Consider the following 26806-nt stretch of genomic DNA (forward strand, 5'->3'; position numbering starts at 1 on the left):
TCACCAACATTCACCTACATGGGTCGGCTCCTACATCATGTTCCACTACGTCCGCGGCATTCCCTTTGAGTTCAACGGCGGAGCCTTCGACAACCTCAACATGTGGGAGCAGATCGACGATGGCGCCCAGTACACTCCCGCCAAGAAGTTTCTTCTCAGCGTTCCCATCATGCTCTTCCTGCTGAGCACCCACTACACACACTATGATCTCGCATACTTTATCATTAATTTCATGGCCCTCTTGGCGGTTGTTATTCCGAAGCTCCCCTTTGTGCGTTCCCCCCTATGCCTATCGCTGCTGCTGCTGCCGTGGCGCTCGCCCAAACCCAATGCTAACAGACCGCAGAGCCACCGCATGCGCGTCGGCCTCTTTCAGAGCAGCACGCCCGACGAGTAGCTTATACTCTCGATCCATCACTCCGATCCGACAATCGGGCTTCGGGGGGGGGCCAGGGCGATCCAGGGTGCATAGGGCGGTTTGGCGGCGTTCTGCGGGGACGATCACTTGTATTTGTTTTGACACCACAGCGAGACGGTTGGGATTGGCAAGAAAAAGAAACAGGAGCACCAGGTACATACAACAGCGAGCATGCGTTCGAGACGACTGGAAATATCCGACCGAGCGTTTGCGTTGCAGGTGGAGCAGTAGCTTTCAGGCATGGTAATCGAATATCAACGAGGGCTTGCGCTTCTCAGATCAACTTCAGGCCCCGGGTTCCCGTTTGCTCTCGCCATCTGTTCCATCTACCTTTGGTGCGGCATGCGCAACGCAATTGATCTTGATTCGACAGCAACCTAAACAACTGGTGGGCTCGGGTCGGTCCGCCACTGCGGCGTCCGATGCTTCGAATAGTTCTCCCCCGAGGATGGTCTGCCATTGGTAAGCGACACGTTGGCAATTCGGAAAGCATTAGACTGAGTTTGGCCGCTAGTATATCGTTCATCCGGGGCGGTTGCCGCTGCGAAGAAGGGCCCCCTTTTTTCCCTTCAGCGTGCTGCTTCAGCCATCAGAGCGTCGTGTATTCATGATTATTGAAGAGCACTTGTGGTGGCGGCGGGGCTTGACAGCCAGGAAGCTTATTCAACATGGCGATTCTTTATGAGTCTCCTCGGCAAGATGGTAGCAACCTCCAAGTTGCATGTCTGGCGCTTGTGGCGGCCTTTGCAGAAAATGATACTACCTTTTGGCTGTTACAGATTTCGCGTCATCAAAAGAGTATCAGCATGCTCCCAGCAAGACGGATGCTGAGGGTCGGAAGAAGCCCCCGCTCGACACTCTCTTCGTAAGCAAGCCTCTATTCTTTCGTGGTGGTCTTCCGCGAAGTCTGGCGAGCGAACACCGCGGCTAAGGTCTAGCCATGCCGCCGACTCGACAGTTTTGATCCGACTGTTGCTCGATCCGATCATGTTTCTTCGAATCGAGACTTGTCAGCGCTCGAGTTATAAAGGGGTCGAGTACCATGTCCCATCTTACTTCTCAGACTCACAGCTTCACACTCGTCGTCCACTAGCCCATCATCCTCCCTCTTCGGTTCAAGTCAGCTCACCTAGTCAATCGCTTCCCTCCCACAATAGTTCGACACCATGAAGGCCCCTTCGACCGTCCTGGCGGTCCTCCTCGGACTTGCCCAGGTATCCGCCGCCGCTGTGGCCGCCGTTCCTGGCAACACGGATGTCGCCAAGGCTGCCACCGATGCCGTGAACGAGCTTCCTCCCCCGGCCAACAAGGCTTTCGTGCCTGAGGCTGGGACGGACGAGAAGGACGAGGAGGCCGGCGCCGGTGCCGTCCGCATGCGCGACTGCCGCTCCGACTTCTGCCGTGACCACAGGGGCCACCGCAGCTGCGGGCACTGCTCCAAGGAGGTCGTCATCGAGGAGGAGGGCCGCAAGTTCCCTCATCACCACGGCCACCACTGGCCTTCTCACCGGGACTGCCACAGCGACTACTGCCGCGACCACCACGAGCGCGACGGCTGCAGACACTGCGAGGTCCACCACCACCACCATGGCCACCACGGCCACCACGGCAACCACACGACGACTCGGAAGGACTGCGAGTCGCCCGAGTGCAAGGGCCACTACTACCGCAAGGGCTGCGGCCACTGCCACAAGAGCCAGACGGGCCACCGCGAGTTCCGCGAGTACTACCACCGCAAGCACTTTCGCAACAAGTGCGATCCCGAGGTCTGCAAGAAGGACAAGAAGCACGAGGCCTGCAAGTCGTGCAAGGTCGAGCCCAAGAAGAAGGCCGACCCGCCCAAGTGCAACGAGGTCGTCTGCTTCCTCGCCGACAAGGGCAAGAAGACGACGACGACCATTCCTTCCAAGCCCACGCAGGTCCCTGTCCCGAACTGCCCGGCTTGCCCTCCTCAGGTGACCTACGTGCCTGTCGTGCCGGTGCCTGCTCCGGCTCCTGCTCCTGCTCCCGCCCCGGCCCCGGCCCCGGCCCCGGCCCCGGCCCCGGCCCCGGCCCCTGCTCCCGCTCCTAAGCCTGCTCCCGCTCCTAAGCCTGCTCCCGCTCCCGCCCCGGCTCCTGCTCCCGCCCCAGCTCCCGCCCCAGCTCCCGCCCCAGCTCCCGCCCCGGCCCCGGCTCCTGAGCCCGCTCCCGCTCCCGCTCCTGCTCCTGAGCCCGCTCCTAAGCCCGCTCCGGCTCCCAAGCCCGTTCCCGTTCCGGCCCCCGAGCCCTCGAAGCCCTCCGTTGTTGATACCAGCGCTGGCTCCCGCGTGAAGGTCGCTTCGGGCCTCATCGGCTTCGTTGCCGCTGCCCTCGTCGCCTACTTCTAAGCGATGGACACCATCAGTTGAAACTCGAGAATAATAGTCGCAACGGGCCACTGAAGACGACGCAGGGACAGCTTCGAGGCAGTTCCAGTTCATTTCCCTCGCCCATGCTTTTAATTCGATTGGCCCTGGAGGATGTTTTGCTCTTGTTCACAAAAGGAAAAATTAAAACGAATATGGTCATGGTGATCCATGGGGGAGCAGCCGGGAGTGCAATAATAGACAGACAGCCTGGATCGCTCGTTACGCTGGCTGGAGTGGAGGTTGTGCCTAGACAAGTACGAATTAACATCATCATGCCGTTTCAGAAATTCGAGGGCCAATACGGCACCAGCTTGTGAGCATGTTCATGATGTTGGATTGAATGGGCGAGCTTGACTATTATGGATTTGAATACTGACAACCGGGTAGCCAAGGCACAGTATCAGTGGATAATGAAATATCCCCGAGCCGAGCCGCCGCCCGGCCATGACGAGCTGAGCCGGCAGATTACGCAAGTCCGGCCACTGTATCCGGAGAAGGCGGGGTTGCAGCTGATTGACGTCTTTGTCTGCGATGTTCCCCGATCATCGGCCCTAGACTATGCGCACCCATCACGACCATCTATCGTCTCTCCTGCTTGACCTTACCACGACCCCTCTGCTGCTTTAATTTGGACCCTGAAACTCACAAAACACACGACCAGCCAACTACGTAAACTACACTAGACCAGCAAGACAAGTTCAGGACCAGAATAGCCATCATGAAGTCTGACGCCCCTGTCCTATACCCAAACGAGCACGTCTCAGCCGCAGTGACCTCATACTCGTCCACCCACTCGACCCCTCTCCCGAAGCACATCACCGACTACCACGCCCACATCATCGCGACGCAGCCAGAGACGTCCAACTACATGATCAGTGACTTCCAGGCCCAGAACCACATCTGGCTGGCCAAGCTCATCGGCGCCAAGCGAGGTAACCAACTTTCTTTGACTCCCTCACGCCTGCGCCCGCCCTTGAACATGTCACATCGCTGACAGACGCAATGCCGGGCTAGTCCTCGAAGTCGGCGTCTACGTCGGCTACTCCGCCCTCGTCTGGTCGCACGCCGTCGGGCCCGAAGGCCACGTGACGGGCCTCGAGTTCAACCAGGCCTACGCCGACCAAGCCGTCGCCGCCTTCGCCGCCAACGGCGTCACAAACGTCGACCTCGGCGTCGGCGACGCCCTGTCCACGCTCCCCGCCCTCCGACCCAGCGAGCCGTACGACCTCATCTTCATCGACGCCCAAAAGTCCGGCTACCCGGACTACCTCGACGCCATCCTCGCCGGGTCGCCTGCCAGCGGCGGCGCGCGGCTGCTGCGCCCCGGCGGCCTCATCGTCGCCGACAATGTCCTGCGCAGGGGCATCATCGCCGACGACAGCGACGAGAACCCCTGGGTCGTGCGCGAGAAGAAGGAGAGGTCCGAGTATTGGCGGTCGAGCGACGTCGACGATCTCAGACGGTACAATGACAAGGTGCATGGCGATCCGAGGCTCGATGCGTGGTTGATGCCGCTCTTTGACGGCGTCAATCTGGCGAGGCTTGTCGACTAAGTTGTTCGCTGTGTGTCTTTCGTGGCTTGGCGCGTGTTTCGTTCTATCTTGGTCGCAATGTAGGAGGGAGGTTCTTCACTCGACTTGACTGTGAGATCGCGTCCAAGGTAGCTAGCTCATGGCGCGCGCTTGTTGGAGGCAGTCTCACCTTCGCGTTGTTGCATCCGACTGAATCTGCCTCGTCGGCCAAGTACCGGCAAGTGTTTATGCCCGCTGTACGTGAACATGAAGTACAACCTCTTTCTTGCACAGGCCTGTTGATAATTCTGAGACTGGTCCCGAACACACCAGGTTGTCGTGGCCCTCTCATATCCTCACTGCAACAAGGCAACCACTCGCCGCATCTGCCTTGCAAGTACCACATCCTGCCCTTAGCTCCCGCCTCGAAACGAAGCTTCTGCTCCTGAACAAAGACTGCCGAGTATCGCGCTTCGGCCCGGACAGCGGGCCCGTTCAGCGGGCCTTGAACAATCGACATGTGCGGTGCCTTTGGGGCTTCCGGGCTGGAGCTTGGATAGGCACAAACAGCGTCCATGTGCCGGCAGACCCACGCGTAGAGACTCCCTCTAGGTCGATGCCTGTCAACGCGCTGTACGGGTACACTTTGTAGATGGTCCATTAAGGACCCAATATCAGGCATTTCCTCTGAATTTCTCTTTAAATCCTTAGAAGGTGAAGAGTCTTGACGAAACCTTCGTTCTAAAGGCCTGCTTCTCCTTGTCAGTACAGCAACACTTCTGTTGAACCATTGTCGAGTTTCCTCTGCCTCCAGAACGTTTCGGCCGCGAGGGTTTGCAACGAAGATTTCCCTCGACTTGGCAGACAAAAGTCGTCCAAGGCCTTCGCCCGCCTGCGCATCTTCATACAAGACCAGCTAACCTCCAAGAGGGTGACACAAGAAAACCGGGCTCACCTTCGAAACGAAGCCTCCAGCACGTGTTTCAGCCCCACAACTCGCACCATGTGCGAGGCAGAGAATCTCTACTTCGTCACATGCGGCTGCTGGTCTGGCCAAGCGGTCCTCTACCAGTGTGTCAAAGGCGACCTAGCAGGTAGCATCAACTGTCCCGACCTATGCGCGTCCGGTGTGCAACGACACCCCGGTCTCTGTCTCTGCTGTCGCCGTCGGGCCGCCCAGAGGGAGGAGATGAATACATACATGCCGCTGACTATCGCTGACAGCGAGGCCTCGCATGAGATGCCGGGAGCAGCATACCTGGCGGGCCTCATCCGACGAGTAAAGGCTGAAAGGGCCGCGTTGCGACAGGTACAGTGCGATCATCAGCTCGTGGATAGGTATAGAGGAAGTTGGAGCAATTACTCTCCTCCTTCGGCGGTCAGATCCCGGAAAGCCGGCATGTTTGCCGACCAGGCGCGGCATGTCGACAAGATGCCGCTGTCGTTTACTGACTGAAACTGGACCTTTCGAGCCAGTAGCTCAAGCAACGGCGCCTCGTCTCCCCAACAAGAGACTCCTGGGCTGGCGGGTCTCTTGAGCGGCCATAGTCTGGCCAGTAATGTCGGAAGTACGGCTTCAAAGTCCTCGATCAACACAAGTGTGCCGCCACCAGACCGGCGGAAAAGTTTGCAAAGATGAAGCGAGGCCTGATGCTGGAGCATTGGAGCATGACGAATGCGACCACACCGAGGAGCTGGAAGTGATAGGTTCTCTTCTATCGCCGTCAGGCCAGTGACGGAAGGTCACCAGTGATACAGCCTCACGACGAAGGCTAGGCCTCGTCCATTGGACTCCATGCCATGACGGCCCCGTCGCTTTTCTTCTCAGGTCTCTTACATGCAAGGAGCCATGGTGCATCGACATGTAAGTTTTCCCAAGCATATACGAGCTCAAGCACGCCTCAACAGCCTCCCAAGTCGTCTGCGAGGCAAGATGCATGCACTCTTGTTGTCAACAGGTTTGTAAACAGTGCCAGCCGGGTAGACAAAGGCGAGTAGGAGCACCAGCTGCGCTGTCTATGCAAATAGTAGCCAAGTACGTGGCATAATGGAAAATCTCGCACAGCTGCCAGGTCTACAGTACTGGCCATCGCTCGAGAAATAGGCGCCTTCCATACACACCACAGTCTATCCTCGAATGGTTGATATCAGTGGCAGTCGTGACGGGGCTCCAAAGGTGATGCTGGATGTTGCCGGCCCAGATCGTACGCGTCCCTGTCTAAGGCAGGGCAGCAGCCTTGCAATCCACTGCATTCGACGATTTTGTGCAACTGGGAATACTTGTACAATCAGAGGGGTCAGAGACGAGCACTCCTGGTTGTAGTGGTAGTAAAAGGAGCGAGACGGTCTGGGACAGTTTGTTTTCACAGGTGGCAGAAGCAGGCAGTACATTAGATTAATGTATTCACAAGGGCCAATATATGAATTGTTCGCTGGGACCCAAATGTGTGCTTTGGGGTCCTGGAGCAGTTGTCAAACACCAATCTCGAATGAACATGCGTGGTGGCCTGCTACGTTGACCCAAACTGTGCGACGGCACCTCGTCGGCCAATTGGCAAAATCTGTGCGACTGTCTGATCAGGCGGGGACAAAGCAAATCAAGATCGCCCCATCGCACGAAAATCTTCAGCATGGGCGTCGAAGCGCCCATCGTGAGGCTGGAACAGTGACTGGCAATGAGACTTGATGACTGTGCGTTGTGTCACATCGTGAGTCTCTAGGGGGAACTAGCTGTTGCTGCTAATAGTGCAACAGCGTGGTTTAGGTATCCAGAAGATTAAGTGCGATCAACTCACGCACCCCGAACTAACATGTAGTGCAAGGGTGCCATTTAATGCGCCAAGCTGCTTGCTCTGCCAAGGGCGAGTATCGTGGAGCTCTCGCGGGTCGCATCATTTATTTGATGCGCTATCCAGGCTGTTCAAACTTGATCGTCTCAACGGTGGCACTGGCAATCGTTGAGTTGCAGGGGGGAAAGGAGCCAACAAGCAGTCTGGCTTGAAGACATGAGTGGGCTGTCCAGGGGCACGCAACGGCCCGGGCTGATCGTGACATGCCTGATCTTGCGCAAACGATGGACGGATTTCGTCCGTGGCCGGTGCGTTCAATCGCACGCAACGAGGCTTCATGGGGGACCGAAAGCCCAAGATCGATTTCGTGTTCGAGACGAGTTGCAAGGAGGCCCTTGGATTTACGAACGGGCTGACCCAAATTCGAGAGCCAGAGTGACACCCTTGTCTTGTGCCTACATGTATGCCAGCCTTTGTGCCGACTTGTCGCTGACTCGTGGGTAGCTATCGGCAGCTGTACCCCTTATCACTGGTCCTGATCTTGTCGGATCGCAAATGAACCGTTATTTGGTAGACCCTAACCATGCTTGAAGCTATCGATTTCGGAGGGGCTGAGTGCTTGCTTTGGCAACCTGGAGGGTCCGCTGGCAAAGTCCATCTAACGCACTGGCCGATGTTTCCGAGCTGGTGCCGCCGTCACCTGCATGTCTTGCTGATCTGATACTGTTGAAGAGTACAGGCTCATCAAGCACCCGGTCCTCTCTCGAACGCTCAGTGGGAAAAGCAATGCCTTGTGGTTTAAAACATAAATAGTGGGTAGGCCTGAAGGTAGCGTTCGTCAGGATGGCAGCTGACATGGGATGAAAGACATAAACCGGAGGGATGGCGGCTCCTAGCGCAGTGCAAGCTCGGATACCAGTGGATAGACCCAACCAGCTGAGGGCTCCTCTTTGCCTGGCCGAGTAAGTCAAGCCGCCAATAGCCCGGGACATCACAACCTGGATTCACATTCGAGCGAAGACTCGGGCGCTGTTTTGGCTGGTGATTTTTTGGGGGGAGGTGATTGTGGTGATTGGCGGACATACTGCAGATGAGGTGTCGCTCAGACACCACTCCGATTTGTGAATGGAGTTTATCAGACACAAGCTGATCACCTCGGAGAATCTTTGGTACCTGGAAGCCGTGCCACAACGAGTCCATGGACAGCCAGTCCTGGTGGCTCGTTGCGATGCCTGCGGAATGAGGATAACCAATACGGTGGTGGTGATGAAGGTTGTTGTGCACAGAATCATTTCTCCCCGGTTCGCGTTTAGTCTCTCAAGCGATGAGGCGCCTAAAGTCAGCACGGCGTACATGTAGCTCAAAAGGCGAAAAGTGATCGTTTCGATTTGTGATGAGCTTCCCTCTGGGACATGTACATGTATAGACAGACCCGTGGATATGACCAAAAAGTCAATTCGGTGGTGTGTTGGTTTGTCTGTGCGGAATGGAGTTGGCGTGACAGGCCGACCTGGGGCGCGCCATCTGGTTGGACGCCAGCTGGAGACGAGCTCCCCAGATTGGGAATGGCTCTGGAATGGTTCACACGCTCTCGGACGGTGGCAGACCGTCTTCAGCAGCGATCTTTAAGTTGCCTGCTTCCAGGTAGCTCCGAACGAGGTCTGCTGGGCTCGTTCGCCGCGTTGGCGTACCTTATCCGGGCAGGGTTACTCTTGTTACTTTGTTGTCAAGGTTGTCCATGAAGGAACCGCCTCGTTTCCCCTTTGTCTTGTTGCTATAGTAGCTGGCCGCTCGTCGGATAGACCGCACGTGTTTGACTCTGTTGACCGGGTTATGTGTGTCGGTTGCAATGGAATCGTGCCTTGCATCGGGACGCATGTAATAATACATGTAAGGGGATAATGGAGAAGCGGAGGCGAGGGCACGGCACCATGCCAGGTCGACCTTCATTGGGTGCTGCGCCGATACCAGGAAGGCAAGGAGAGGTACATGTAGAGAGAGAGAGTTTGTAGGGAGAAAGAGTGCCGAAAGCTGGACCCCTCCTGCCCTCCAGTCGCAGCTGTCGTTGTTTGCGAAACAGCTGCGACAGCATATCCATCCCGGCAGCCAGCAGCAGGTCACCAGTCTGGAAAGGCAGGAGGTACATGTACCAGCCCCCAGCAGCCAAGCCTTGACCCTGAAGCGAGGCCAGTGACATGTGCCGATTCGTCCAAACCTATGCCGGTCTGCCAGTTGGCCAGTTCCCAATCGAAGCACCAAGCACCAAGCACCAAGCACCAAGCACCAAGCACCAAGCACCAAGCACCAAGCACCAAGCAGGGCAAGCACCGGCAGTCGGTCACGTTTGCTTCGCCGCTTCTTATTCTGTTGACTCTGGGGTTCATGACCTACCTACTTGTACAGTACCTGCACTACCTCTGTCCATCCCTCACCGCATTATAATGCACCTGCGCCCGTCGTTCCCTACCAAGCCTGGCTCCAACACCATTGGAGCCAAATGTCCGCATCCCCCGGCGAACACTTTCAACAGTTGCTACATGTAGGTTCTGACCGAATCTATTGGGAACTCGCGCAGGCATCATCTCGTCTGAGGATCAGACCATGCATGCCCCAGGAGGAGGAGGAGACTCTCAACCCATGCGAAACAGCAACGGCGATGAATGGGGTCCACAGCCAGAGGAACGATGCGGGCACGCGTTCGGCCATGACTGCCAGGCTTGCCATGCGAGACTGGAAGGGACGTCGTGGTGGGGGCTGGGGAGGGGCGACCCAAGGGAAGGAAGCTTGGGAAGTCAGGAATGCCCGGACATTTTTACTCAATCACAGCAGAACTCGAAAGGCCCCCTGCCCACCCGCAAAGACAGCCCCGGTCCCTTCCCCCGTCTTGGTTAAGACGAGCTTGGAAGGGGGCTCTGGCGTCCAGACAGTGGGGACGCCTCCGTGATCCACACAGCCTTGGGTTGCACTATTGCACCCATCTAACCTCCCCTTGATCCCCCTTCCACCCATTGTGCCTCCTTTACCTCACAGGTCGGCAGGCCTGTACATGGTAGGTGGGAAGGTACAGTACAGTACACCTGTACCTGGCGCACCTGGCGCACTTATTGTATCCATGTGCACCTGCACCTGCACCTGCACCTGCACCTGGCTCTGTTAGTGCACATATCGACTAGGGTGGGTAATATGAAATGGTCCCCTGTACTAACCCGACTTGCTCATGCCGCCGGCCTCGGTGTGTCTTGGAGAAACTTTGCTCCCAAGCTTCGTTCTTTTTGTTCTCTCGCCGTCTTCCATCGATGGTAGGCAAAGGGCACAGGTAGATAGGTAGGTACTTGTAGATGGTGGATGGCATGGAATCAGGCACTCGACCGGCTTTGTGCAAGCTGACGCCAGTACCTTATTGAGAGCTAGCTCGTTGCTGTCGCTGTCCTTGTTCGCCCACGGCCTGCCCTTGTCCAAGCACATCGCCGGATGTGCAAGTGGCTTCAGCGATCTGGATCCTCAAGCGTCCTCGCTCCGATTTCCCACTTGTTCACCATCCGCCCATCTATCCTTACCTACCTACCTTAGGTAGGTACAGGTACACATCCACATCCCATCCACTCCCACACCGGCCCATCCCCATCCCCAAACCCACACCTGTTTCCCCTTTCTCCTCCACTCCTCCAAAACCCTTCCCTCCTGATCTGCCCTTTTGCCCTCCAGCCATCCAGCCATCAAGCCATCCAGCCACACGCACTCTGCTCGCCTCCGACATTTTGGTTCCCCTCTCCGACGGAGGACAAACCGGCCGGCTGCCAACTCTTCCTTTTCGTCCCGTACGTCCACGGGTATTCCGCGACCCAACTGCTCGGCTTCTTGATACTTGCTTTTCTCCATCAGGCTGGTTCTCCAATGCGACATCACAGGTACGAAACTTTGAGCCTCATCGCCCCCTCGCCCGCGTGCTTGACTATCACCGTCTGCCCACCTTCAGAGCTTCAGAGCTTCAGAGCTTCAGAGCTTCAGAGCTTCAGAGCTTCAGAGCTTCAGAGCTTCAGAGCTTCAGAGCTTCAGAGCTGGAAGGCAATTCCTGCCATTCGAGCATTGCCCGCACCCCAGCGTCCTCAGGCACCGTGGCAGACCATCGCCGTCACCGATCATCCCTCTCATGGGGGTCGCACAAGACATTGCCCCGGTCCTGCAAGACGTGATGGGCCGCGCATGATTTTCCATCCTCGCTGCTTGCCTGCCTGCCTCATCCAACCTCGTTACATCAGCCCTCCCCCTCCCCCGTTTCAGCTCTCAAGGCTATCAACACGTTCCCTGCATGGCCAGACTGACAGACTGCCTGCCCGCCTGCCCTTCGCTTGCTCGCTCCCGCTAATGCTGGCGAACCGCAGCTTCCCGTCCCCCTCTTCCAGCCGGCCTTCCACGTAGCCAATTCTTTAATATACGCAAACGGCGCAAAGCGACAAACCCTCGCCCTCCTGATAGGGCCAAGCCCGACTGACGTGCCTTCTGTCGCCAACCGACGCCCCATCATTCCATCGATCCAATCTGTCGTCGCACCACTCCAAGGAGCGATTAGCGTCCGCATATCATCCTGGTCGACCATACATAGGAGTAGTGACGCCCACCATGGCGGCCTCTTCCACCACCGACTCGACGCTGTCGAGACCCTCTTCCATCGCTCCTCCAGCGTCTCGCCGTCTTCCCAGGTCGCGCAGCGAGAGCTTCTCAAGCGATCGCCCCTCTACCATCATGGGCCATAGCCTCATGTCCCCTCCTTTGTCCGTGTCGCCAGAGGCTGCCTTCATCGCTGCCTCGGCCGCCTCTCAAATCGTGACGAATGACCATGACAGCCACGCCGACACCTGGTACGATCAGCATGGCATCGAGCCTGCCGGCGAGACAGCATTGGTCTCGCCAGGCGCACTCAAGCTCGTCAACAGCTTTCTTGACCAGCTCCTTTTCAACTTCCTTCAGGTCTCCCGAGCCACCACCTTGACAGCCCTTCGCCCTGCCGTGTCTGAAGTCTTGAAGCCCAAGCTTGCAAAAGACGCCATCAACAACGCCGACGAAGAGCTGCGAGAATATCTTGGGGGAGCCGACGAGGATGAGTTTGCAGCGCCGCGAGGCACAGACTCGCTTCGGGATTGGGATGTCGAACTGGTATGGAAACGGACTCGTCTGAGATGCATGGTATACTCATCACTGGGTGACATGGAAGAGGAGGACGAGGACTTTTACACAGAACAAGAGAACCTCGAGCCCGGTGCCGAGGAGCAAGGCTCCGAAATCATTTCGCCCGCCGTCGCCATCTTCCTGACGTCGGTTCTCGAGTTCATGGGCGAGGCGGCACTCGTGCTAGCGGGCCAGGCCGCTTACAACCGTATGCGCACCAATTTTGAGAGGTCTCTGAAAGATGGGTCCAAGAGCCACAACGACATTGCCGATCGAATCGTGGTCGAGGAACTCGACATGGAACGTGTGGCTTTGGACAGGACACTCGGTCGCCTGTGGAGGGCTTGGAAGAAGAGAATTCGTTCTCCCATTCCAGACACCCCTCGGCGCTTTTCGCAGAGTTCCAGGGGCCACTTCCGACAGGGAAGCAGCCCTAGTGAGACGGCACGTGCTCTAGACAGGACGGAAGAGACGGAGTCCGGGTTCAAGGAGAAGGCACTGGAGGAGAAAGAACCGGCAATGGACCGGGTCGAAGAATTTGTCAAGGCGTCCGCCATACCCCTACCGGTTGGCGACCATGACGTTGACGAGATTGAGGTACCTGGCCTCATTTCGTACAGTGACGACGAAGGCGATGGAGACGAAGAAGACGATGACAAGGAGCGCCGCGCGCCCCGTCCGAGGAGCATGATGATTTTCTCGCAGATCTTCACCAATGCACTCCCCAGCCCAACCTGGTCTCAACCTCGGACACCACTGAGCCCTATCCCCTCGAGCCGCAAGAGGTCAAATTCGCTGCCTACGCCGGCACCATCGCCTTATGACTCGCCTGCTGCCAAGCGCCCCAAGGTCGAGGCTATTCCCAGTAAACTTGCCGACGAAGTGGACGTCGACTCCGACAAAGCAATTTCCACCGAAACCATCACAGAGGCGGTCGAGTCAACAGAGGGACCCGCACTTGCCACTCAGCCGCTCACTGAGCCGCTCACTGAGGATTCACCTGTATCTCCAAGCATTTCTGATGACTCGGCCGAAGCCACTGCGAAGCAGCAAAACGAACAGGTGAGCACATCGGAAGCGGTTCAAGAGTCCATCTCGGTGGACCAGGAACAAGCCCCCCCAGAATTTGGGCGGAGGAGCTCCAAGCGCATGTCTCGCATCATCGGCAGTGCCGCCGTTGCCAGCACTGCTGTTGCTGCCGCTGCCGCTGCCACGGCCGCTGCTACTGCGGGTGCTACTGAAGAGAAGCCTCTGCAACAACAACAGTCACCCAAGGCCCAGGACACGTCTGACGGTGAAATCGACGAGGTGGAGGATTTTACCGAAGAACCGCAAATACTTACCTCAGCGCGAGTGTCCTTTGCTGGCCGCAGCTCTCCCTCCGTTTCTGACTCCAGCAAAGTGCCGTCTATCAATACCAACATTCCTCAGAGGACCCCGAGTGTGCACTCGGCCCGTGTCATAGACGTCGTAGGCCCAAAAAGCCCCATCGGTCGCTCGAGAACGCCTTCGGCTGAAGGATCTGAGCGGATAAGGCCGACAAGCTTATCGCGAAGGAGCAGCGTACACACACCTCCTGTTGTTGAAGAAAAGCCAAGGCCGGCTCCGATCGACACGCTTATGCGCAACGCCGGCCCTGCGCCAGGAGCCCGGTCACCAGCTGAGAGGCTCACGCGGAGACAAGGCACGAACCTCTCAATTTCCGAGGCTGAGGAGGAGCCTGATTACGTACCAAATCGCGATGGGACACCGATGACTCTGGCATCGAGGTATGCACCTCAGACACCGGATGAGCTCCAGACCCAGTTTGAGGAATCAGACCAGCCCATTTTTGGGTCTGCAGTTCGACAGCCGGGGTCTCCTCGGCAAGAACACCGTCCTGCGACAACCAAAGTCACGATCCTGACCACAACGGATTCGTCAAATGCCTTTGGAACCTACAAAGCGTCATCCCCACCTCGCAAATCGCCTGGCCTGCCACGTAGCCAGACGGACCGAAGCCGTGAGGAGCCATACTCTGCATCACACGGGCACACGACCAGTATTGGTGTCGTGTCAGTCGAGCGCCAATCTCTTGGCCGCGAATCGCCTGAGCGTGCGCGACAGATACACACCTCTGGCTCGTCAGGCTCGTCCAACGCTGGCAAGATCAGGCCACTGAGGACTTCGGAAGAGAGTAAAGGATCGCCGCGCGTCGAAAACGTCGCCCGCAACTTCGAGGAGCTCATACAGAGCGACCAGACCATACAGTACACGCTGACGCCAGAGAACATGCGCGATGTCAAGGTAAGTCCCGGGCTCTCCTCAACATGCAGCACTGTCATACTGATGTGAAGCAGCCGTCCCGGTCAGCTCAGAATAGCCCAGTTGCGGGTCCTAAGTCGAGAAGAAGCGAAGACGTGCGCGTAGCTGACCGCGAGCGATCTCAGCCCAGCTCCAATACGGCTGTCAAGCGGTCGGGGTCTACAAGTCTTGCCACCGGATTGAACTCTCACCCTGTAAGCGAGCTCAAGCCCAACGCCAAACCCACTGGTTACATCCCCAGAGCGCCTCCAAACGCCAATACCAATCGGTCCAAGTCTGGCGGCCCTCAAGCCAGGGATGCTCGTGTCCCACGCGAGTCCATGATCGACTTTGCCGAATTCATCCGCAGTACTGGCCCCACGGGCGAGAACGGCCCTGCCCCCCTTCGCAACGGAAATGGACAAGTACCATCAGTCAAGAACAGCATCGACAGTAGACGGGTGTCGTCGAATAGCAACCGGCCCCGTCTCCAAGCTCGCGATGCTGCTGTGGACAGCCGGGAGGACAATTCTGATCTCATTGACTTCATCCGCCGGGGTCCCCCCAGCTCGCACAACAATCCTCGCATCCCACGCCATGTGGCTCCCTTCCGCAGTACCATGGACTCCGACCAGATGACAGGCGCCATCGGCGGCAAGGCCATCGACGCCAGTTTGCCCAATATCCGATATAGCCAAGCCTCGACAAACGTGACTGATGTCACGATGCCTTCGGTTCAGTCATCTGTCAACTCTCAAAGTGCACTTATCAAAAACAACAGGCAGAATGATGTCATTGACGAAGAGGAATTTATGCCCAAGCGCACCCAGCGGCGTGTCAAGGATCCCTACGCCATTGACTTTAGCGATGAAGAGATGAGGACGACCTCGATGGACCGCCGAAGCCGCCCCAGAAGCAGGAGGAAAGCTTGGCGGACTTCTTGAGAAACTACCAGCCACCCCCCGAACCAGTTGTTCAGACACCGCTCGCAAATAGGCCAAAGAAGAAGGCCAGCGCGCCGAGTCTCATTGGTCGCTTTACGCGTGGTATCAACCACGGTTCTCAGTCTCAAGCTGCGACTAACGGCGGAGCCCAGACAAGCTTGGCGGAGCCGAGGTCATCCAGCAGCCGACAGGTTGGTGGTGCCCTCGGCCATACTCCCATCCAGGTCAGCATGCCGCCGGGTTACGACCAGTACGGACCCATCGACGGCACTCGTCGGCTTGCCACTCAGTCCAGCGGGCGCGTGCCGATGAAGAAGTACGAACCGCGCGAGGCATCGTCCGTGGTGACCCGCACTAGCGATTTGGCCAGCTTCCTGCGGGACTCGGAGCCGCCGCCGCATTCAAATCCTCCGAGTCTCTACTCCACCCAAGAGCAATCGTCCTCGGGCAGTGGCTTCTCCAAGATGTTCGGTCGTCGCAAGAAGTCCAGCATGGCTTGATCTACTTTCGCATGGAACGGTCCCCAAACGGTTTCCGCTTCACGCGATGACGATGCCTTTTATCTCCCCATAGACGAATCACGTAAATTCCGCTCGCTATATCAACCCATACCTTATCTGAAAGGCCCTTCTACTGCACATATCTTGTTCATTTACTTTTTGGATACCAGAGATATCCGCCATTTCTTCCTCTTCATAGATGAAGGACACACACACACTCTTCGTTCGCATAATCATGCCACCTGCACTCACGCATTGTACCCCTATCACGAATCCTCGATACCACCGGACGCAAGGACATTTCCTGTTTATTTTTTGATTGATTGGAAATCGGAGGGAGGGGCCGTCGTAGCTGTGGCAGTTGTACGCGTCATGGTCAATAGTAGACCTTGTCGGAAATTCCTCTCTGCTTGCAGGAGGTACAGCCAACCGGCTCCTAAATACAAACTTTCATTAAAAGTCGCGATTGGCTGAATTGAGCTTGTGTTTGCCGTCGTGTGAACAATTGTTGATATGCTTTCTGATAGGCTTTGGCGTTGCTTGGATGACTGGAACGTAGACAAGACTGCTGTGTTTGGTCACCAAGTCGCCGGATCAATTGACCTGACGGTCCCGCGCTTCTTGATCTGCTAGCTGCATAACCTCGGTGCACTATCAATCTGAGCCCTGTAAACGACGAGGCATTTCACGGGGCCACATGTCGTGCAAGTCAAGGTACCTTAGGTGGTAGGAGGTATTGAGGTACTCGAGGCCTATCCACAGAAAGAAAAGCCTAGGCCGTTGTGTGCCACCGTTCTCACAACGCCCCTCCTACCATTTTCGTGCCTATTCTCTCCCGTGCCCTTGGTCCCTGAATTTCTATCGTCACATCTCCACAAGGACAACTGGCTGTTCTCAAGTTTCGCTCTCGAGAGTTTCCGCACCCCAATGTGCCATGTTGCTCGACTGGTGTGAGCTCACGTCAGATATGAGCCGTCGCCAGCAAGACTAGAACCAGTCTGTTCACCAGTCGTTACCACCTCCACCACCAGTGGCAGTCTGCCACATTGGAGCTTGATCGGCACTAGCCTTTTCGTCAAACCCGCCAGAGCCGCCAAAGTCGTTGGAAGCGGGCAGGTCGCCACCGCCGCCGCCGGCATCGTGGCCCTGGGCGTCCTCATCGACATGGGGGTTGGTGCAATTGTACTTTTTGTGGCCCATCTCACCGCAGTTCAGGCACTTGACGCGAGAGACTGACTGGTCAGCAAAGGAGCAAATAAAAGGAACCGAGTTTTTAGACTTACTGTCCTGAGGCTTGGGGCACTCGCGGCCTGTATGGCCATACTCGTCGCAGTTGCGGCACTGCATGCGGCGGGGCTCAGGGCATTCCTTGGCATGTGTCCCTCCTGATCGCAGTTGCGGCAAGTACGACTGCCGCCTTGAGGACAATCACGCGAGAAGTGGCCCACTGCGATATCGGTCAGAATTTAAACGGCATACGATATAGGAAGAGGTAGGAGGAACTTACTCTCATGGCACTTGTTGCATTCAACGCCGTCAGCATTGCGAGGCTCAGTGCAGTCAGCTGCTTTGTGGCCAGGCTGGTTGCAGTTCTTGCAAGCGAACTTGTCTTTACGAGGGACCGGACCTGCGATGATGTAAGGGGATAATTGTTCATGGGTTGGAAAGAGAACTTACAGTCTCGGACGCGATGACCGCCTTCATCACAGTTGTAGCAGCGAATGCTGACTTTTTCGATTTCCTGTCGGTCAGCCGTGCAATTCTTTGAGATGTGGCCCAGCTCCTTGCAGTTGGTGCAACGAGGCTTGCCAGTAGGGGCGGGTTCGCCGGCGTTGGCGAGGCGCTCCAGGTTTTCCTCCTTATCCTTGGGCCAGGTCTCACGCTCGCGCTCGCGCTCAGGCTTGGGCGAGAAGCGGAAAGAGACAGTGTACTCCTTTCCGAGGTTGCCCTGGAGGTCCATGTTGGTCATGGTGTCGAGGAGATGCTCGCGCTTGGTGGCGATGCAGTAGACATTCATGTCCTGGGCGCGGAACGCTTCCTCGAGATCCAAGTAAGTGGTTTCAGGGTGATGCTTCATGTACTTGCGGAGCTCTTCCTTGAAATCGAACACGTCGCGCTCTTCAACTGCATCTTGCATGGCCGTCCAGGCCTCATCAGAGGTGACATCCTCGACGCCACTGTAGTCGATCTTGCGAGGATTGTTGCACTCGGACACGAGGTGACCTAGAACGAACCAACGTGTCAAAGCAGGAAACCCGGTTAGTGGCGAGAGAGACTAACCTTCCTGCTGGCAGTTGCGGCAGACCTCTGCGGGCTTGTTTGGGCAATCACGTCGCATGTGTCCCTCCTCGTGGCAGAAGTTGCAAACCATAGGAGGAAGAGAGGGACATTCGCGGCGCATATGACCGGGTTCACCACAGTTGTTGCAAGTACGGTCACCGCCATCACCGCCATCACCGCCATCACCACCACCATGACCGCCATGCCGGGCAGCCGCGTCGCCCATGTCATCAGCAGGACCAGGAGCACCGTTGCCCCACTCGTCGTTGGAAGCCATCTTGACAGGAGTGTTGTGAAGATAAGGGGATGCAGGCAGGTAATCGAAGTCGGTTGACTTGTAGGACTTGACGGAGCTGATACTGTCGAAGGACTTTACAGAGGCGATGGAGACTGATTGTTGCCGGTCAGCACGTATTCTGATGCGAAGAACTCAGGCAAGGAGCAGAAAGATGCAAGAGGCAAAACAAAGACCAAGACAGCACTATTTGTAGGTAGGAGAAAATGAGAGGCAAGAGCAGTTTAGCCGCGATTTTCCAATGAGGAAAGAACAGCCCGAGGGTGCCTGCAAAATGCCACAAAGGAAGATGTAGTCGAGAACAGGGAAGGAGATGCGGTAGGCCGCCCATGGGTAACGACGATGTGCTTACCCTTGTCCCAATCGTCGTCGTCTTGATAGAAGTCGGAAAGCTCGTAGCCTGTTTCAACAGCGTGAGTCAGCGACCTTGAGTTTCGACCGTGAGGCTTCTTCTGGCCCGGAAATTCGGGTATCCAGTCCCCTATGTGGGAAGCCAATGCCAGCTTTGCGACGGCAAAAGCCATGGTTTGTAGATCTGTAACGAGGAGCCTCGCGTCTCTTCGGCAAAGCAATAATGAAGCGAACAAGATAGTCGTTTTCCGAAGCGAGTTCGAGTTTGGGGGGTAGAATTGGTGGTAATGAAGGCAGAGAAATCGAGCAGTTGGTGTACAGCCGCTGCCGGGAAAGCAAGAAGGAAAGGGTCGTTTGGTTGCGTTGAATGTGCGGGCCGGGCGAGACGCGCCGCCTGCGCAAGAAGGCCAAACATTGACTCAAGGGGACTTACGGGCTATGCAGCGCAAGGGCCTACCAGTAGGTATGTTATCGGACTGCTGGCGATGGGATGATGGACAACACGATCTGTGGAGGCAAGTCGAGTTGCTGCCAGATATCGAGACGGGGAGTTGAAGAAGTAGAGAACGGAGGATCTAAATTTTAAGCAGGAAAGAATATAACGTGTTCAAGCTTTATAGATATCTCAGGCAACGATATTTCAAGGCCGCCCCATGGGGAATCAGCCCGCTGCCTTGACGGCTGTGGTACTGCAGTCACGACGCGTCGTGAGTGAGGGCATCGTGGCCTGACTAGGCACACACAAAAATCGTCGAAGACAGAAAAGAGAAAGCCCAGTCTAAATGCTGTTTTTGGGATCCTAACTTGTCCAAATTAACAATAAATACTGCTATAGCTAATGCATATTCACCAGAGCTCTTTGCGAGCCGCAGTCCACTGTGCAGCGCATGTATGTTTGTCTGCCAACACGACAATCATCTCAACATGGTCCTCATACCAGACCAGGACCACCTCTAGTATTTGATCATGAGCAACAAAGAGGCCAAAGCAGATGCTCAATGTGGAAAGTTGGCGAAAGGGGACGCTGGTGCGCAAGCTTCACGGCTTCTTCACGAACGAGCGTGAGATGCTACAGGTTTTCCTATAGGCAATCTAGCATGAAATACTTCACAGACTTAAGTAGGTTGCTTTGTGCAGTGCTTCAGGCCTGCTTTCCATCGCAGCATGATAGCTGCTATCAGGAATACCGGTAGGAGGAGGCCTGGGGGAGGGCACCATGAAGCAATACTCATCAGAGACCAATCGACGGGCTGGTGCCACAACCAAAAGCCGTGCAAGATTGACAAGATGTGTATGTGTGACACGAGCAAAGAAGAGACAACACTCAATAGATTGATGTCAGATGGACAGGTCGTTATCCCCTGTGAACACCTTCAGGAGGCATGTCGTTGGCTGGTTAGTCAGCGCCTGCCCCTCCCCCTCCCCCTCGGTGAGGTGACGGAAAACAGCGAGGGTGGGGGGCATCTTGCGGAAACAAGGCCCCCCCCCCCCCCCTCATCAACAGGAACAGACAACAGCACCAGAGTCTGCATCAGCACTCCTCCACCCGAATCAAATCCCTGCTCTTTGGCCATCCTTACCCCGGGAGATTTTAATCATGACGACCTCGACCATCACAGAAGCCTGAGAGATTGCTACGCTCATCCGAGCGACCGCACACTTTGGTCCGCGTCGTGGGTGCCCTGCTTCAGACCACCAATGGCCCGGTAGGGAAACTCGGCGGAAAGCTCCTCGAGCTGTTTGCCTAGGTCATTACAGCACGTTGACATGTCCATACTCAGCAATCACTTCCCTCGTCCTGCTGCAGCTCTAGTGGGGGTCCTACCACGACACCACACCCGACTCGGCTCGCCGATCCCTGGTGATGCGGCCATGGATGCTGCTGCTGCTCCATGTACTTACCCGTCGGTCGGCTGAGATGGCGACACCTGCATGGACTGCCTTCAAGTATATAATCAGTGACGTTTCCTCAATGATGGCCTCTCGTCCCTGCTCCCCCATTCCGCACGACTCGCCCAAATTATTCAGACCCCGCCTCCCCCCCTCATAGAAGCAGACCACAGGCCCCCCTCCCCTGCACGCACGATCACACAATGTCGAAGCCTGACGATCTTCCCGCCATGGAGTACCGCTTCCTGGGCCGCTCTGGTCTCCAGGTTAGCGCCATCAGTCTGGGTGGATGTGAGTCACGCCGAATCTCTAGACGCGTTATTCGGGGCCATGCTGATTCCGGGACGTAGGGTTGACCTACGGTGGCCATGTTGACAAGGGTGAGTGATTGATCTCGGCAGACAGCCTGCCCGCTCGACTCGACGTTGCCTGATGCTCGTTGCTGACGTGTTTCCGTGCAGAGGGCACCTTCAAGTGCATGAAGGCCGCCTATGACTGCGGTGTCAACTTTTTCGACACGGCCGAGGGCTATGCCGAGGGCGAGAGCGAGAAGGTCATGGGCGAGGCCATCAAGAAGTACGGCTGGAAGAGGAACGACCTTGTCATTTCTACCAAGATCTACTGGGGTGGTGCGTTTGGCGACAATGTCGTGAACAACAAGGGCCTCTCCCGCAAGCACATTATCGAGGGTCTCGACGCCTCTCTGGCGAGGCTCGACCTTCCCTACGTCGACCTCGTCTACGCCCACCGGTGAGTCTCCCCCTTCCAGCATCCTCCTCTGCACAGATCCGTCTACGCCCGCAATCATCTGATCAATCGTACTGACCAAGTTGCAGTCCCGACCGTCACACACCCATGGAGGAGACGGTGCGCGCCTTCAACCACGTCATCAACGAAGGCAAGGCCCTCTACTGGGGCACCTCGGAGTGGTCGGCCGACGAGATCGCCCAGGCCTGGCGCTACGCCGACAAGCTCAACCTCATCGGCCCCGTCATGGAGCAGCCGGCCTACAACGCGCTCGACCGCAAAAAGGTCGAGCTCGACTTTGTGCACCTCTACCGCGAGGTCGGCCTCGGCCTCACCGTCTTCTCCCCGATGCGCCAGGGCATCCTCTCGGGCAAGTACAAGAACGGCATCCCCGACGACTCGCGCTTCGCGCAAAAGGACGTCGGCTTCATCGGCGACTACTGGAAAAAGGAGAACGCAAAGGCCGAGTTCCAGGCCCTCGTCGACAAGGCCAACGGGCTCGCGCCCATTGCCGAGCGCCTCGGCATCAAGCAGGGCACCCTCGCCCTCGCCTGGGTGCTCAAGAACCCCAACGTCAGCTCGGCCATTATTGGCGCCAGCAGCGCCGAGCAGGTCTACGAGAACATTCGCGCCATCAGCGCGCAAGAGAAGCTGACGCCCGAGGTCCTGGAGGAGATTGAGAAGGTGCTGCAGAACAAGCCAGCCGCCATCACGCCTCGGTTCTGATCTCTCCCGGCTTTGGAGGTGCGGGGTAGCAGCAAAGGAGAGAAGGGGCGGTTGAATACAAAACAGCATCAAAAGCCAATCACTTTCACTTCACCTTTTTCTTCAGTCTTGCTCGGTCGTCATTTCCCGCCTTTTTTTTTTCCATGCCTGTGTCATTTGTGCTGGTGATCAGTGGCCCCTGGCTTTCGATCTCGTCAGGTTGATGGCGTTCTTGTAGTAACCCGCCGTGCCTCCGTACTTGTCGACAATCTGCCTGGCATTAATTTCCGCCGCCGGCGTCGTCCTCGTTCGTCCCAAGAGGGCCGTGTTCCTCGTGCTCGGGATCCGCAGCATCTCCGTCTCGACCTGCCAGCCACAGTCCTCGGCAATCCGCGACACCCAGTCGACGAGCGACGAAAAGGCCGACGCCGACTTTGTCTTGTCGCGCGGCGGCGCGGCGCGGTACTTTGCGCCGCCGAGGTCGTGGCTGCAGCACGGTATGGCGATAAAGGGCGACGCTGACAGGGTGGCGAGGATGGGCGTCCAGGGCGTCAGCTCGTCGGCGTGGTTCGAGATGATGAAGGTGCCCTTGGGGAAGGTGCCGTCGTGGAGGAGCGCACGGTCCTCCTCTGCGACGATGCCGTCGTCGCCGTCGTCGTCAGTGGGGGCCGCGAGGTCGGGCAGCAGCACGAGCCTCTTGAGGACGTCAGCCGGCGGCGCGTCGGCGTCAGCGTCGGCCATGGCGGTCGTGGGCTTGCCGTAGGTGGCCCACGACTTGCGCTCCCGCGCGTCGAACCCCCAGCCGGCGTAGCCCTCGAGCAGGAGAATGTGCACGAGCAGGCCGTTGCCGCAGCCAATGTCGACAAAGCCGGGGAAGGGCTGGTCCCGGTACATGTCGGCCCACAGCTCGATGAGGAAGGCGGCGATGCCGAGGTCCTCAAAGACGTGCTTCAGGGGGTCGGTCACCTCGGCCCAGGTGCTCACGAGACGGGCGGCGTGCTTGAGCTTGAGGGCGGAGTAGCGGTCCTGGAAGCGTGCCTGGGGGATGACGACGTCGTGGTGGACCTTCTTCACGTAGCCGGCAGCCTGTCCCTGGCCGTGCTTGTGGAGGACGGAAAGAAGCATGCGGGCCGTGCGCTTCAGCTTCTCGGGGTCCGTCTCCGGGTCGATGCCGTGCTCACCGGGTGGGAAGTGCCAGTAGTGGATAGAGATGGTACCGCGGGCTTCGTCGGCGTCCCACTCGTGGAGCTGGGCGATGCCGCGGACCTTGGGATGGTAGAAGGGCATGTCGTCGGCGGAGGACTCGTGCGGGAGGTACAGGACGACGGTGCGGGTCTTGGGACCGTCGACCTGCTGAAGAAAGAGGCATGTCTGGTCGAGAGGATTGTCGCGGCGGGGGTTCCTTGGCACGAGGCGGCGGACGAGGGCGCGTTCTGTGTGGTAGCCGCTGAGGTGTACGATTTGAGGTTGGTGCTCTGCTCCCGGGACTGCATCATCACCCGTGTCGTGCAGGATGTCTGCACGGAATAGCCATTTCGTGTTGACATTGGGGTTCTTGATCATGTTCATCATGACCTCGTTGAAGAAGTCTGTGTTGAAGGAGCAGTCATGCTGGTAGACGGGCTCCCAGGAGGCACCCGACTCGTCTTCGAAGAGGGATTCTGTACCGGCGGTGGCATAGTCATCCGGTTCGAAGACGGGCATGATTCGAAGCAGGGTGTGCCTGAAGTTGGTGAGATAGGACTCGGGACGCACAACCAAATGCCATGGACATCATGCTGGGTATTGTGCCTTGTCGTGGGAAGGCGGCGTGTGCAAGTAAGTCTTGGTGGGGTGGAATACAGATAACAGATAAGGGAGGAGAATTGCACAAATGCACAAATGCACAAAATTGTGCCTTGCACAGGCGGAGCTTGCGCGACGTGTCGAGCTAACCGCGTCGGGTTAGGGTAGATGGGTACTTAGTACTTCTGCGTTGTTCGCCATTTGTTTACTTTCAGGTGGGGCCGCCCTAGCAACGAGCCCAAGGAGGTGGCCTCGTCCAAAATACACAGGTACACGCACACACCATGGACCAACAAGACAGCCTGCCTCTCTACCTAGCGATCCAATTGTACATTATGCATGCCCTTGACCGAGACACCCCTGATACCAACATTGTCGACGAATGCGCCCACCTCCACTCGGCCACAAAGTCATCTACAGCATCATCTATGCCCGTGGTTCCATGATCACACCTCTCCAGCAACACCACTCACCCCCCCCTCTTCGACAGCAGGCATCATGGCCGACAAAGACACCGACAATGACAATCTGCGGACAGCATCTCTGTACATCAACAACCAGCTGCTCTCCCGCGGTCTCTTGAGCGATGGCCACAGCATCGACTTTGCCCGCCCTGAGCGGAATCCAGGTGGCGTTGACGCCACCATGGGAAGGGTCATGAGCATCATCAACGACCTTATTCTGCGACGCGACGTAAGCTCCTCGTCCCCTTCCACCATCTTTCCCACGTTGTGGGTAGAGTCCCCCAAAACCTAACCCTCGATGCTCAGCGCGACGCCCAAAACCGCGAGGCCCTCTCGACGACCCTCCGCACCCTCCGCGCCGAGAACCTCAAGGCAACAAACGACGTCAGCCGCCTCACGGAGAAGCACGCAGACGCCAGGCGCAAGCTCGAAATCGCCGAGGCCTCTGAAACAGCAGCCCGCACCCAGCTCAAGAGCGCCGACGCCGCCGTCCGCGGCCTCAAGGAGGAAATGGCCCGCGCCAAGGTCCTCGTCGCCCAGACGCGCGCCTCCTGTGCGACCGAGGTGCGGCGACGCGACCGCCAGATCGACGGCCTCAAGAAGCAGCTCGGCGATGCCGGGCGCGCGCGCGGCAGCGGCAAGAGCTCCGTCGTGACCGTCATCAGCGTTGTGGGCGATGTCGGCGCCGAGGAGAGGCCGCGCGCTGGTGCCACGCCGGGGGCTGCCGACCTGCGCAGCGAGACGAACCAGTTCCTCACCGAGCTGGCGAGGAACCTGAGTGAAGAGAACACGGCTTTGCTCGCCGTCGTGCGCCGGACGCTGGGCAAGCTCAAGGATATGAGCGGCTGGGACAAGGGCGCGAGCCAGGGCGACGGCCACGCGGTCGCGCTGCAGACCAACTGCGACGAGATGGAGAGGGAGCTCGAGGCCATTCTGGAACACCTCCAGACCATTCTCACGAACCCTTCCTTTGTCCCGATCGAAGAGGTCGAGTCACGCGAGGAGGAGATCAACAGGCTGAAGGAGGGGTGGGTCAAGATGGAGAGTCGCTGGCAGGAAGCCGTCCACCTCATGAACGGTTGGCGCAAGCGGCTCGTCGCCAACGGCAGGGGCGTCAACATGGAGGAACTCGACATGGGCCTTCGCCTGAGTCCCATTAGGGTACGGCAGACACGCGACTACAAGCCTGAGCCCGAGTCTGAGCCGGTGGCCGACTCTCATCTTTCCTTCATTCAAGAAGAATGCACCCAGGATCTGGACGCCCTGCGTTCGTCGCCAGGACCAGAACAGGTGGTGGAAGAGGAGTCGCTCGACCTGGCACCGGCGCACGAGTACGACGTCGAAGTTCAGGACGAGCATGACTATGCATCCGAGTCGAGCATTTTCGAAGACGAGATTGATGATGTCGACGTCGATGTTTCCGAGCCCAATATTGAGATCCTGCAGCAGTCGACCGCCTTCCTCAGCTCCTCGCCTCTGCCACCACGACCACAGTTGAGTCCACTCAAGGAGACGAACACGGCTGGCAATCGCGGCGCACACGAAGCCAAGTTCAGCCACGAGAAGCACAGCGATTACTCGATCAAGGTCGAAGAGAAGGCGTGGGACCTAGGTGACGACTCGAACGTGCCCGAACCATCATCCCATCGCTTCCGCCTGCCACGCTCGCCCCTCAAGGCCATGCGCGCCGTCACACCCGAAATCGAGGAGAAGCCTCGAACGGCATCGGCCGCTTCTGACGCGTCCATGGACGAGCTTGCCCTCGACCAGCCGCCTTCGGCCCCGCCCTCGCCCTCGCCCCTCCCCAGGGAGCGCACCCGCGACCTGCGCAAGCCTCCCAAGGTGGTGGTCCAGAATAAACCCGACACGAAGGCGGAACCCCCCGCCAAACCCGCCCCCTCTCGCACGAATGGCAGGCGCCGCGTCGTCTCCGACAAGAGCGTCGACGAGAACCTCCCGCCCGCCCCATCTTTCTTTTTAATTGCGCGTTTACCTTTACACATCTCTCCCTCTAACGTCTCCTCGCTCCGATAGCTCTACTTCTGAGAGTGATTATTCTTCAGAAGATTCTAATTCAGATGTCGACCATGATGATCATGATTCTCATGATGATTCTTTAGCTACTGACCCTGAAGTACACTCAAGTCTAGATAGCGATGAGCAAGTTCAGAGTAGTGGATCCGAGGGGGAGCAGACTTCACACAGTGAGTCATACATTGAAGGTATACATGAGGTTTGTGATTTTGAGGTTGAGAAACATCAGGTGACAAACTTGCAACTGAAGATAAGCT

General features: G+C 57.4%; 8 protein-coding genes across 8 annotated transcripts; 6 read left to right on the top strand and 2 right to left on the bottom strand.

Annotated features, from left to right (window-relative positions):
• Positions 1-37: 37 nt before the first annotated feature.
• On the top strand, positions 38-397 carry VDAG_08557 (ORM1 protein; the record flags this gene model as incomplete). Its single annotated transcript, XM_009652866.1, has 2 exons — positions 38-271; positions 347-397. The coding sequence occupies 2 exons, from the start codon at positions 38-40 to the stop codon at positions 395-397; spliced, it is 285 nt and encodes a 94-aa protein (XP_009651161.1).
• A 1187-nt stretch (positions 398-1584) lies between these two features.
• VDAG_08558 (uncharacterized protein) lies at positions 1585-2784 on the top strand (the record flags this gene model as incomplete). Its single annotated transcript, XM_009652867.1, has 1 exon — positions 1585-2784. The coding sequence occupies one exon, from the start codon at positions 1585-1587 to the stop codon at positions 2782-2784; it is 1200 nt and encodes a 399-aa protein (XP_009651162.1).
• A 739-nt stretch (positions 2785-3523) lies between these two features.
• Positions 3524-4358, top strand: VDAG_08559 (uncharacterized protein; the record flags this gene model as incomplete). The annotated part of the gene is made up of 2 exons (XM_009652868.1): positions 3524-3737; positions 3820-4358. 2 exons carry the CDS (start codon positions 3524-3526, stop codon positions 4356-4358), a joined length of 753 nt encoding a protein of 250 aa, XP_009651163.1.
• A 7271-nt stretch (positions 4359-11629) lies between these two features.
• Positions 11630-15998, top strand: VDAG_08560 (uncharacterized protein; the record flags this gene model as incomplete). The annotated part of the gene is made up of 3 exons (XM_009652869.1): positions 11630-14557; positions 14701-15390; positions 15459-15998. The coding sequence occupies exons 1-3, from the start codon at positions 11726-11728 to the stop codon at positions 15996-15998; spliced, it is 4062 nt and encodes a 1353-aa protein (XP_009651164.1). The 5' UTR covers positions 11630-11725.
• A 1002-nt stretch (positions 15999-17000) lies between these two features.
• Positions 17001-19097, bottom strand: VDAG_08561 (DNA-binding protein HEXBP; the record flags this gene model as incomplete). Its single annotated transcript, XM_009652870.1, has 6 exons — positions 17001-17216; positions 17506-17548; positions 17604-17625; positions 17676-18221; positions 18279-18668; positions 18926-19097. The coding sequence occupies 6 exons, from the start codon at positions 19095-19097 to the stop codon at positions 17001-17003; spliced, it is 1389 nt and encodes a 462-aa protein (XP_009651165.1).
• Positions 19098-21017: 1920 nt separating this feature from the next.
• VDAG_08562 (voltage-gated potassium channel subunit beta-2) lies at positions 21018-22287 on the top strand (the record flags this gene model as incomplete). Its single annotated transcript, XM_009652871.1, has 4 exons — positions 21018-21105; positions 21165-21194; positions 21276-21564; positions 21651-22287. The coding sequence occupies 4 exons, from the start codon at positions 21018-21020 to the stop codon at positions 22285-22287; spliced, it is 1044 nt and encodes a 347-aa protein (XP_009651166.1).
• A 168-nt stretch (positions 22288-22455) lies between these two features.
• On the bottom strand, positions 22456-23970 carry VDAG_08563 (uncharacterized protein; the record flags this gene model as incomplete). Its single annotated transcript, XM_009652872.1, has 1 exon — positions 22456-23970. The coding sequence occupies one exon, from the start codon at positions 23968-23970 to the stop codon at positions 22456-22458; it is 1515 nt and encodes a 504-aa protein (XP_009651167.1).
• Positions 23971-24549: 579 nt separating this feature from the next.
• On the top strand, positions 24550-26549 carry VDAG_08564 (NIMA interactive protein; the record flags this gene model as incomplete). The annotated part of the gene is made up of 2 exons (XM_009652873.1): positions 24550-24744; positions 24822-26549. The coding sequence occupies 2 exons, from the start codon at positions 24550-24552 to the stop codon at positions 26547-26549; spliced, it is 1923 nt and encodes a 640-aa protein (XP_009651168.1).
• Between the last annotated feature and the right edge of the window lie 257 nt (positions 26550-26806).

The sequence above is a fragment of the Verticillium dahliae genome, genomic scaffold (genome assembly GCF_000150675.1).
Source record: "Verticillium dahliae VdLs.17 supercont1.21 genomic scaffold, whole genome shotgun sequence".
NCBI lineage: Eukaryota > Fungi > Ascomycota > Sordariomycetes > Glomerellales > Plectosphaerellaceae > Verticillium > Verticillium dahliae.